The sequence below is a fragment of the Bombina bombina genome, chromosome 2 (genome assembly GCF_027579735.1).
Source record: "Bombina bombina isolate aBomBom1 chromosome 2, aBomBom1.pri, whole genome shotgun sequence".
Lineage (NCBI taxonomy): Eukaryota > Metazoa > Chordata > Amphibia > Anura > Bombinatoridae > Bombina > Bombina bombina.
The window spans coordinates 966,549,389-966,561,230 of NC_069500.1; the positions used below are offsets into that span (position 1 = coordinate 966,549,389).

The following is an 11,842-nucleotide window of genomic DNA, read 5'->3' on the forward strand; positions in this document are numbered from 1 at the left end:
GCTTTGAGTTGGATCAATAGTCCCCTAATCACTGCTTTATGAGCAGCCCAGGAGTACATAGGGTTTGTGGTGGAGTCGGTGTTAATAGTCCAGAATTCAGTCATGGCACGGAGTATGTCATTATGATCTTGGTTGGCTCTTAGCAAGGTAGTGTCGTATGTCCAAGTCCTGGTTCTATTAATATCTCTTAATCCCTCTAGGTCAGCCGAAATTATGGAATGATCCGACCACACACAGGCGTGTATACTCGAACTTTGTAACATGGGTTGCAATATCTGGCTTGTATAGATGTAGTCAAGTCTAGTGTAGGAGTCATGTGCAGCTGAATAAAAGGTAGTGTCTGTGGTTGTACCATATAGCGTGTTCCATGTGTCTCTAAGAGTGTGTGGTGAAAACGAGTCTTGTATGTCTTTGACAATGCGGTTGTGTCTGTGATGTTTAGGAGTCAATATTTTGATGCGTGGGGATTGAATAGGGGTCATGGTTATGTTAAAGTCTCCTGCTAATATAATCTTAGTTTGTGACCAATCTGTCAAGAGACGAGCCACGTTGGCAAAAAATGTGTGTTGGTTATCATTGGGGGCATATATGTTACACAGGGTGACCTCACTGTCCAGGATACGTCCCTTCACTATTAAGTATCTGCCTTCAGGGTCGGCTAGTGTGCTGTCATGATGGAACCCCACCGAAGAGTGTATCAAGATAGACACTCCTCGAGTCTTCTTGGGTGCTGTGGCGTGGTAGTGTGTGGTGAATTGCTTTGTCCAATATTTCGGGGGGGCTATCTCTAGGAAAGTGTGTTTCTTGCAGAAACACTATATTTGCGTTCAGTGCCCTATATTGATTAATTGCCATCCTCCGTTTAATGTCAGTGTTGAGACCCCGAACGTTGTGAGAAATCAGTCTAATTCTATTATTCATAGGTGTTTGTGTGGGTTTGCGTATACGTGAGTGATGGTTTATGCAAATACATGTGGCCTAGACAGTGAATTATCTTACCCCAGGACATCTGTTCCGCTGTGGTGGATTGTAGTTTATGAGTCTCTATTTCAGAGGGATCGCTGAGAGGGGGAAAAAGAAGAGTAAAGGATAAATAACAACAAATCAAACATTCAACATTCAATTGGTCCCCAACAGTGGGACAACTTAACAGTGCCCGAAGGCATCTTGAAGGTTGTGTGATAGTCACTCAACCTTAGGTATTGGGGGGCATCTGCCCGTTTCTCTGAAATATTAGCAGGGCGAGAATAATCGCAGAGTGCGACTACCTCCTAACCAACTAGGGTAAGTGATGGTAATATTAATATCTGTCCATGACATGATGTTAAACCTATGTAGTTCAGATAGTTGATGGTGATCAGTTCCCTAGCATGGTTAATGGCACTTAAGCGTTGAAGTCTCATATCTATGAAAGATCTTTGTGGTTTCCACCTCTCCCCAAGTCTCTTGTTGTATGAGAGGAAACCCAAGAAAAAGAAAGGAGGGAGTTCACGATATCTTGTCTCTGAGTTCATTGGTTTTTTGCCTCTTGTTGTTGGCCTTCTGCCAGGTCAATTGGGTATTAGAGCTCACTGAGGGTTCCTTCCGTGGTGGTGGTGAATCTTGGTCTGGGAGGGTTGGTGGCTCCAGGCCCAGTAGGCCACACACCTCCGGAATATCCTCTTGGTTTTTTATATTTATTGTTTTAGAGTCCTTGAGAATGCTTAAGATAAAGGGGAATCCCCATCTATAAGGAATTTGTTGTTTGCGCAAGATGGTAGTTAGTGGTCTTAGTGAGCCCCTTCGTTGTAGAGTGCGCAGACTCAGATCTTGGAAAAATTGTACTATGTTTCCCTGAAATTTAAAGGTAGGGTTTTTCCTAGAGGCCTGCAGTATTTTTTCCTTGTCAGGAAAGAATGTCAATTTAACTATTACATCTCTTGGGGGTATTCCGTTTTTGGTTTTAGCTTTAAGAGCTCTGTGTGCCCTCTCCACGTGGAATGTGTACTCAGGGGGTGAGTTTGTTATCTGACTGAAGAGCTGTGCAATGTATGCTGGAATGTTTTGATTTGTGACATCTTCTGGTATTCCTTTTAACCTAATATTGTTTCTTCTGCTCCTATTCTCTAAATCTTCCATCTTATCCTGTATGTCCTGTAGGAGCTGTTGTTGGTTAGAGACAGTTTGCGCTATTTCATCTACGTTTTCCACCATCGCATCTTTTTGGTCTTCCAATATATCGATTCTGTTTCCCATATCTGTGAGATCAGACTTAATTTCAGCTAGGCTGGATGTCACTGACGTGTGTATGGAATCTATCTTCTCCCACAGCTTTTCAAAGTTATCCGTTAGATCTTTCTTGGATACTAGGGAGTGTAGATCCGCTCTAGTGATAGGAGATTGATCTTCATTGGGTGGTTGGGAGGGTTGATCCAGCTCTTCGTCTGTCTCCATGTCTTTGTTACTTTTGGATGGATGAGAGGCTTTAAAAAAGGAGGATACTGATGAAGGAGTGTTTGGGTTAATTATTTTCTCTCCCTTCCCTCCTCTCCTTGTAGCCATTGCTTTGATATGTTGATTATAGCAGCTATGGAATCTAGTGGTGTTATAAAGGATGGTCACTTTTGTGGTTTTGGGTGGCCGAAAAGTTCCTTATCTTTCTCTGTCTCAGGGTATGGTGGTGCACAGCTCAAGGGGCAATAGGGTCCCCCAAATAAGGTTAATGTTTCAAGAGAGTTGGGGCAAAAGGAGAGAAGAGGCAAAATCCCCCACTAAGGTATGGCTATATATTAGTAGTTCTTCTTCATTTAAATGACAGACAACGCCCTGCTAAGTCTCTTTTGCAGCGTATGTAGAGGCAAATGTCCCCCCATTCTGTTACCATAGACTACATAACACTTAGATGGGGTTTAAAGTTGCGGAAAGTGTACTCCCTTACCATGCAGTTAATTGTAATGTCCAGTGGAGTGCTGGGTAAGCCCCAAATAGTGTTAAAAGAAAAATTTCCACCTTTAAGTTTTGCTTGTAGTGAGGAGGCTTCAAATCTTTCAGAGCAGGTCAATGCAGGTGTGTATTTCAGTTTAAGTATTTAACCTTTTGTGTTATCAGGGTGTGTGAAGCTTTTGCCTGTTGCAGCACAGTTTTTGGTTTGTAAGCTCTCTTTTCAATGTCCAATTTCTACAGTGGGTTAGTAGTTGTGATTATTTCAGGGGGTACCTGGGAGAAGTGGTGGCGAGGGGACTAGTGGAGCTTAGGTGGATTTATGGTAGGGGTCAAAGCAACGTTATTTCTGCAGTTACTAATAGGGTCTTAGCAGTGTGTCCCTTGATTTTTATTTCCTGAAGCTCTGTTTAAATTGCCACTAACAGTCCGGTGTTAATAGGGCTTCTCTGGAAGTAAGTGGGGTCTTGGACCAGATCGTATGTTATTCCTTAGACTGTGGGCCACCCCACCTCCTCAATCTCCTCCCCAGGTCCCCCCTACCTTCAGAAGATTGCTCCTCCCTGCTGTTGTGTGGATCCGATGACACCCGGCACCTCCGGCGGTTTCTTTGCCGTTTCTCTAGGCCCTGCACGGGTGAGGTACGGTGACCCAAGCAAGATGGCGGATCTTCGCGCCGTCAGCTAGTTCTTTAAAGGGACAGATTTCTGCTCTGTCTATTCTTTTGCACAAGCGTCTGGCAGATGTTCCAGACGTTCAGGCATTTTGTCAGGCTTTAGTTAGAATCAAGCCTGTGTTTAAGCCTGTTGCTCCGCCATGGAGCTTAAATTTGGTTCTTAGGGTTCTTCAAGAAGTTCCGTTTGAACCCCTTCATTCCATAGATATCAAACTTTTATCTTGGAAAGTTCTCTTTTTAGTAGCTATTTCCTTGGCTCGTAGAATCTCCGAGTTATCTGCCTTACATTGTGACTCTCCTTATCTGATTTTCCATACGGATAAGGTAGTTCTGTGTACCAAACCTGGGTTTTTACCTAAGGTGGTATCTAACAAGAAAATATCAATCAAGAGATTGTTGTTCCATCCTTGTGTCCTAATCCTTCTTCAAAGAAGGAATGTCTATTACACAATCTGGACGTGGTTCTAGCTTTAAAGTTTTACTTACAAGCTACTAAAGATTTTCGTCAAACATCTGCTTTGTTTGTTGTCTACTCTGGACATAGGAGAGGTCAAAAGGCTTCGGCAACCTCTCTTTCTTTTTGGCTAAGAAGCATAATCCGCTTAGCCTATGAGACTGCTGGACAGCAGCCTCCTGAAAGGATTACAGCTCATTCTACTAGAGCTGTGGCTTCCACTTGGGCCTTTAAAAATGAGGCTTCTGTTGAACAGATTTGCAAGGCGGCGACTTGGTCTTCGCTTCATACTTTTTCAAAATTCTACAAATTTGATACTTTTGCTTCTTCGGAGGCTATTTTTGGGAGAAAGGTTTTACAGGCAGTGGTACCTTCCGTTTGAGTACCTGCCTTGTCCCTCCCTTCATCCGTGTACTTTAGCTTTGGTATTGGTATCCCACAAGTAATGGATGATCCGTGGACTGGATACACCTTACAAGAGAAAACGTAATTTATGCTTACCTGATAAATTTATTTCTCTTGTGGTGTATCCAGTCCACGGCCCGCCCTGTCATTTTAAGGCAGGTAATTTTTAATAATGGATGATCCGTGGACTGGATACACCTTACAAGAGAAAACATAATTTATGCTTACCTGATAAATTTATTTCTCTTGTGGTGTATCCAGTCCACGGCCCGCCCTGTCATTTTAAGGCAGGTAATTTTTCGTCAAACATCTGCTTTGTTTGTTGTCTACTCTGGACATAGGAGAGGTCAAAAGGCTTCGGCAACCTCTCTTTCTTTTTGGCTAAGAAGCATAATCCGCTTAGCCTATGAGACTGCTGGACAGCAGCCTCCTGAAAGGATTACAGCTCATTCTACTAGAGCTGTGGCTTCCACTTGGGCCTTTAAAAATGAGGCTTCTGTTGAACAGATTTGCAAGGCGGCGACTTGGTCTTCGCTTCATACTTTTTCAAAATTCTACAAATTTGATACTTTTGCTTCTTCGGAGGCTATTTTTGGGAGAAAGGTTTTACAGGCAGTGCTACCTTCCGTTTGAGTACCTGCCTTGTCCCTCCCTTCATCCGTGTACTTTAGCTTTGGTATTGGTATCCCACAAGTAATGGATGATCCGTGGACTGGATACACCTTACAAGAGAAAACATAATTTATGCTTACCTGATAAATTTATTTCTCTTGTGGTGTATCCAGTCCACGGCCCGCCCTGTCATTTTAAGGCAGGTAATTTTTAAATTTAAACTACAGTCACCACTGCACCCTATGGTTTCTCCTTTCTCGGCTTGTTTTCGGTCGAATGACTGGTTATGGCAGTTAGGGGAGGAGCTATATAACAGCTCTGCTGTGGGTGTCCTCTTGCAACTTCCTGTTGGGAATGAGAATATCCCACAAGTAATGGATGATCCGTGGACTGGATACACCACAAGAGAAATACATTTATCAGGTAAGCATAAATTATGTTTTTGTTAATGGAAGTAAATTGGATAGTTGTTTAAAATTGCATGCTCTAACTGAATCAGGAAAATTTAATTTTTACTTGATTGTCCCTTTAATAGATTTAATGATTAAGTGGATTTTAAGTGGGGGTTTTTGTGAACTGATAATTATTGCATCCTATGTTAGTAGTGAAAATATTCATCTATAACACTTCTCTCATCACATTGTATAACAGGATCCTATGTGAAATAAAATTTTGTGTTGAGTGTAAAAAAATTGATTACCTCTGGTTAGTGGGTAATTGATTTACGCACCTTGTATATAAGCAAGGGGTACAAGGTATTTAAAAGGACCGTGTACTGTAACGTTGTTTTTTTCCTTTATATGTATCCAATGACTTGTTATACCAGCTGCAGAGTATAAAAATGTATGAAAGAGCTGTTTTTATTCTTTTAAACCACAACCTGCCAAAATGTGTTGAGCTTGCAGGAAAATCAAATGTTATTATGTTATCACTTTCTGTACAAATACATGCTTATTTCATGGATTTTTGGAATAAACTTCCAATAGAGGTGGTAAACACAGGGACTGTAAAATAATTAAAAAGTGCCTAGGACATGCATCCTAAGAAAACAGTAACATGTTCTTATCTATAGTCAAATTATATGCTTCTGTATTTCTATGCTTCTTTATATGTCTGTAAATCTAAAGGTCTCTGGGCTGGCCATACTTCTGTTTCCCTAGTGGAATGATCTAAAGCCACTTTTTGCCCTGAAAGCAGGGTGTCTCGCTAAGGGCATATACTGCATTTTTATATGGGAAGGAGATGCAAGCAGCATACATTACAAAAGTGCACAATAAAATTTGTATTTTAAAAATCTTACAAAACTAATAATTGAACCATTCAGAGAAAAATAGAAAAAAATTGTATTTTATATATATATATATATATATATATATATATTTAAACTTTTATATACCGAGTATATATATATATATCGATTTTTTGTCTTTACTGTTTGGATACCATTATCATATACTTGGATTATGCAAAGCAAATTATATTATAAAAATCTCAAGCAAAATAATTAATGCACACATGTCTCTTTGAAATCGTTTGGACATAAACTGTAGTTAGACCTCTCCTCAACCCTTGGTTTAGTGCAAAATATTAAGGGCTAGATTACAAGTGGAGTGCTAATTTATCGTGTGATAAATAACCAGCCATTCCACTTGTAATATAGCCGTAAGTGAGATGCATTTACAATTGCAGTATAAGACAATTAGAATAATTTGCGATATAAAATTTGGATAATTTTTAAACAGTTTATACCAAATAAAATGTATTTTTAAGCTAAGAAAAATTCTGCCACCTCATTTTAAAAGGTAATAGAAACAGATTAACACTTGTAAGAAATTATTATATATCACATATTCCAAATAATGGTGAACAAAGAAAAAAAAAATGTATTTCATATTATGTAGTAATATTCTTATGTGACAAAGTTTTGTGTAGAATTCTGTATGAAGTAATTTATTAGTGACAGGAAGATATATGTTAACCCCTTTTGTGCCAGCTTCCTCTGGTTCCATTTGTCCCTGTGTATTGTGTACATCCTCTTTTATGGAGAAATCTAATATGTAGATGTGGAGGGGTTACTTATAAACATATTATTATAATATTATGAATAATAAAAAGATACATAATATTTTTTACAACCAATAAATATTCTATAGTGCAAGCTGGCACTATGTTTCTGTTAGAAAGATATATACCAAAACTATGATGAATTCACTATTGTTTTAAAGGGACAGTCAAATCCAAAAAAACTTTCATGATTTAAATAGGGTATGTAATTTTAAACAACTTTCCAATTTACTTTTATCACCAATTTTGCTTTGTTCTGTTGGTATCCTTAGTTTAAAGATAAACCTAGATGGTTCATGTGCTAATTTCTTAGACCTTGAGACCGCCTCTAATCTGAAAGCATTTTGGCAGTTTTTCACCACTAGAGGGCGTTAGTTCATGTGTTTCATATAGATAACATTGAGCTCACGCACATGAAGCTCCTAGAAGTGAGCACTGATTGGCTAAAATGCAAGTCTAACAACTGAAATAAGGTGGCAGTTTGCAGAGGCTTACATACAAGGTAATCACAGAGGTAAAACGTGTACTATTATAACTGTGTTGGTTTATGTAAAACTGGGGAATGGGTAATAAAGGGATTATCTACCTTTTTAAACAACAACAATTCTGGTGTTGACTAATTACTGTCCTTTAATGATTGATAAGGTTGATCAGGCCCTTTGTTGATAAGGTTGATGATTAACTTTATGTTCCTAGAATAAAACAACTAGGTTCTTATATTGAAGAGAAGAGTTGAACATATTGAACAGAAATTATAACCTTAAACACAATCAGCATAGACTTCCCACTTCATCATACCATGAAATAAAACATCTGCTCTAAAATTTTAGATACTTGAGCTATGAGAAGATTTAAAGGAATAGTCTACTATATATTTTTTATTGTTTTAAAAGATAGATAATCCCTTTATTACCCATTCCCCAGTTTTGCATAACCAACACAATTATATTAATACACTTTTTACCTCTGTGATTACCTTGTATCTAGGAACCTTCTTCCAGCCCCCTGATCACACGACTGTGACTGTTTATTATCTATTGACTTGCATTTAGCATTGTGTTGGGCTAAATCTTAAATAACTTTCTGTGCCTGAACACAGTGTTATGATATCTATATGTACTTTCAGTCTCTTTGTGTTGAAAAGAAATTTAAAAAGCATGTGATAAGAGGCAGCCCTCAAGGGCTAAGAAATTAGCATATGAGCCTACCTAGGTTTAGTTTCAACTAAGAATACCAAGGGATATTATGGTCAAAATTTAAATGCACATTGAAGAATTACATCTTTGAATAGAAACATATTTGCAATATAAATGTATCATCAAAAATGCTTCTAGTAATAAGTTATTAATGTTTTAGTGTTAACATTTTCTCTGCACGTGGATGTGAAGCATAGGTAGATATTTTCAGTACACCAGCATTTTAAATACAGCAGCTGCTCAGAGTGCCAAGGGGGCTTGTAACTTTTCAGCAATTAACAAATTAAGTCATTGAGTACAATCACCTTAGCAAGTGAGCAAGTGCTGTTAAAAATGCTGGTGCACGCTGCATACTTACATACACTTTTGAAACAGCTTTTATTAGAAGCATTTTTTGCTAATACATGTAAATTAAAAAAATGCTTCTATTCACATCTGAAAGGCATCCATGTGGATTCCGATTTTGGCTGGAATGTCCCTTTAAGCGCAAGTAAAAGCAGAAAATTATAAATGCATTTAATTTTCAATGATCATAATTCATGAATAAAAAATAAGCATATATATATATGTTTGTGATAAAAACAATAAATGTGACTATATCTATATGCTCTACTTCATAATAAGTCTTTTCTTTACTGGGTTTTATCAGTTTTTTAAACGTATGTCTGTACTTAGCAGAAATGTATGTCCTCCTTATTTTTATTTGTTACCAAAACATGTTGTCCTATTTATCTAGTAAGTAGATAATTGAATAATATAATTCATTTTTCCCCCTACAGGCCACAGTTGTTGCAATGGAGGCACTGGCACAATTTGAAATGAATATTCCAAAAGATGATACCATTAATTTAGACATTCAGATTTCAGTAGAAGGAAGAGCCTCTCCTGTTCCATACACAATTACAAAAGATGATGCATATGTGCAGAGAACCAGTAAGGTAAGTGATTAACAAGAATTATCTGGATTATTTGCAAAGTTGCAAGAACAGAAACAAATTTACCATAACTCAGAATTCTGGAATACTAAACACACTATAAGCATTACTTTGATATATCAGAATGTTTTGGTTTAGTAGGTTGGGTATAAATAAATTGTTCTCAAATCCTGGAGGAGTAAACAGTGGGGGGACTATCTATCAAGCTCTGTATGGAGCTTGACGGCCCGTGTTTCTGGCGAGTCTTCAGACTCGCCAGAAACAGTAGTTATGAAGCAGCGGTCTAAAGATCGCTGCTCCATAACCCTGTCCGCCTGCTTAGAGCAGGCGGACAGGAATCGCCGCAATTCAACCCGATCGAATTCGATCGGGTTGATTAACACCTCCCTGCTGGCGGCCGATTGGCTGCGAGTCAGCAGGGGGCGGCGTTGCACCAGCAGCTCTTGTGAGCTGCTGGTGCAATGCTGAATACGGAGAGCGTATTGCTCTCCGCATTCAGCGAGGTCTTGCGGACCTGATCCGCACTGTCGGATCAGGTCCGCAAGACCTGTGATAAATAGAGGCCTGGGCGTCTATGCATTTTTCAGTGGCTCACCTATTAATTTCTGGCACTTTGTAGGACTGGAGTTACCTCCATAATATGGTTGCAAGCAATCTTCCCCAAAATACTGGATAACTATCAGGTGATCCTGGGAAATGGGTAGATGGGTTTGCTATTAGATCTATACACAATCCTGTTTATTACCAATTCCTTTCAACAATATCCTCACATGGGAATTCAGACCTATTGGCTTCAGTCCCCATGAGTAATATGCCCATCTAAACTGATTGATTTCTAGCCAAAATCAGCCACATATTTCATGGGACCTATGATCAGACACCTTCCATGGTAACTCCTGTCCAATATATATCCATTTTGGATCCCAGCCCCAATCAGTTTAGTGTGCAATATCTGTACATTAAAGGGACATGAAACAGATAATTTCATTTAAATTTCATGATTTAGATGGCACATGCAATTTTAAACAACTTTCTAATTTACTTCTATTATCACATTTTCTTCATTCTCTTTGTATCTTTTGTTGAAAAACAGGGTCCTAAGCTCAGTAGCGTGCATGTGTCTGGCTCAATTTATCAAGCCTTTCGCCCCCTACAACCGTAGATTCTCACAAGGGAACCTACAGTCAGTATTTATCAAACAGCGGTCATTAGACCGCTGCTTCCTACCTTCTTCTCCACCTCTTAGGTAGAGAATTTAAATCTCCCGGTCTCGTCCAACCAAGGAGATTGGCAGCTCCTGCATGCGCATGATTGACTGTGTGCGGGCAGAGGGCGGTATTGCATGCAAGTGCAAAATAGAGCTCGTGAGCAATGCTGAATTCCGCCAACATATTTCTGCCCGCCAGAGGTGATCTGGGGCGGACTAGAGCGAATACCTGTATGTATGCCCCTGTCTGCCCTGACTTGATAAATCGAGTCCTTAATGGCAGCAATTTTTAAAGAATGCTATCCAATTGCAAGAACACTAGGGGGTAGATTTACCAAGTAGCGGATGCTACTATCTACCCTAGTACTTTCCGGCTCTCCGGAAATGTAAGTTAAGAAGCAGCGGTCATAAGACTGCTGCTCCTTAAAGGGAGACTGAACCCAATTTTTTTATTTTGTGATTCAGATAGAGCATGCAATTTTAAGCAACTTTCTAATTTACTCCTATTAGCAAATGTTCTTCATTCTCTTGGTATCGTTATTTGAAAAGCAAGAATGTAAGTTTAGATGCCGGCCCATTTTGGTGAACAACCTGGGTTGTTCTTGCTGATTGGTGAATAAATTCATCCACCAATAAACAAGTGCTCTCCAAGGTTCTGGACTTTCTTTTTCAAATAAAGATAGCAAGAGAACGAAGAAAAATTGATAATAGGAGTAAATTAGAAAGTTGCTTCAAATTGCATGCTCTATCTGAATCACGAAAGAAAAAATTTGGGTTCAGTGTCCCTTTAACTCGTCTGCCACCAGCCTTGATCGTATATGATCAGGTTGATTGACATCCCCTGCTAGCAGCCGATTGACTGCGAATGTGCAGGGGGTGGCATTGCACAAGCATTTCACTAGAAATGCTTGTGCAATGATAAATCCCGACAGCGTATGCTGTCGGCATTAATCGGTGTGCAGCGGACATTGATAAATCTACCCCCTAGTATCTCTTCAACAAAGAATACTATGGGAACAAAGCAAATTTGAAAATAGAAGTACGCATTGAATCACAAAAGAGCATATCCTGGCCCTCTCCCTCAGCAGTATCAGTAATTTATGGCACCAGGGAATTTTGTTGGTTATCCTGTTATTTGCATATATGCACCCAATATGTCTCTGGTTCTAGCCACTGGTTTGGTATGCAGCGGTAAGCTTCTCCATCCTGAGTTCCTGTGTGAGCGCCAGGTGATGTCATGTGTAATGTTGCGGGGATCTCATCTGAGGGCTGCTCTGAGTGCAGATGTGTGTGCTTTAAATTTAGCCTCAGCCTATTTTATTGCACTGAAAGCTCTATTATACAGTAGAGTCTTTTTCCCCATGAAGATATTGT

General features: G+C 39.3%; 1 protein-coding gene across 1 annotated transcript in view; it reads left to right on the forward strand.

Moving 5' to 3' along the window:
• The window catches only part of LOC128647389 (complement C3), a 572,326-nt gene extending 562,389 nt beyond the window's left edge, over positions 1 to 9,937 (forward strand). The window contains exons 29-30 of the mRNA XM_053700176.1: positions 9,106 to 9,264; positions 9,881 to 9,937. Coding sequence (XP_053556151.1) covers positions 9,106 to 9,264; positions 9,881 to 9,937 — 216 coding nt within the window. The remainder of the gene's footprint in view (positions 1 to 9,105; positions 9,265 to 9,880) is intronic.
• The last annotated feature ends 1,905 nt before the right edge of the window (positions 9,938 to 11,842 follow it).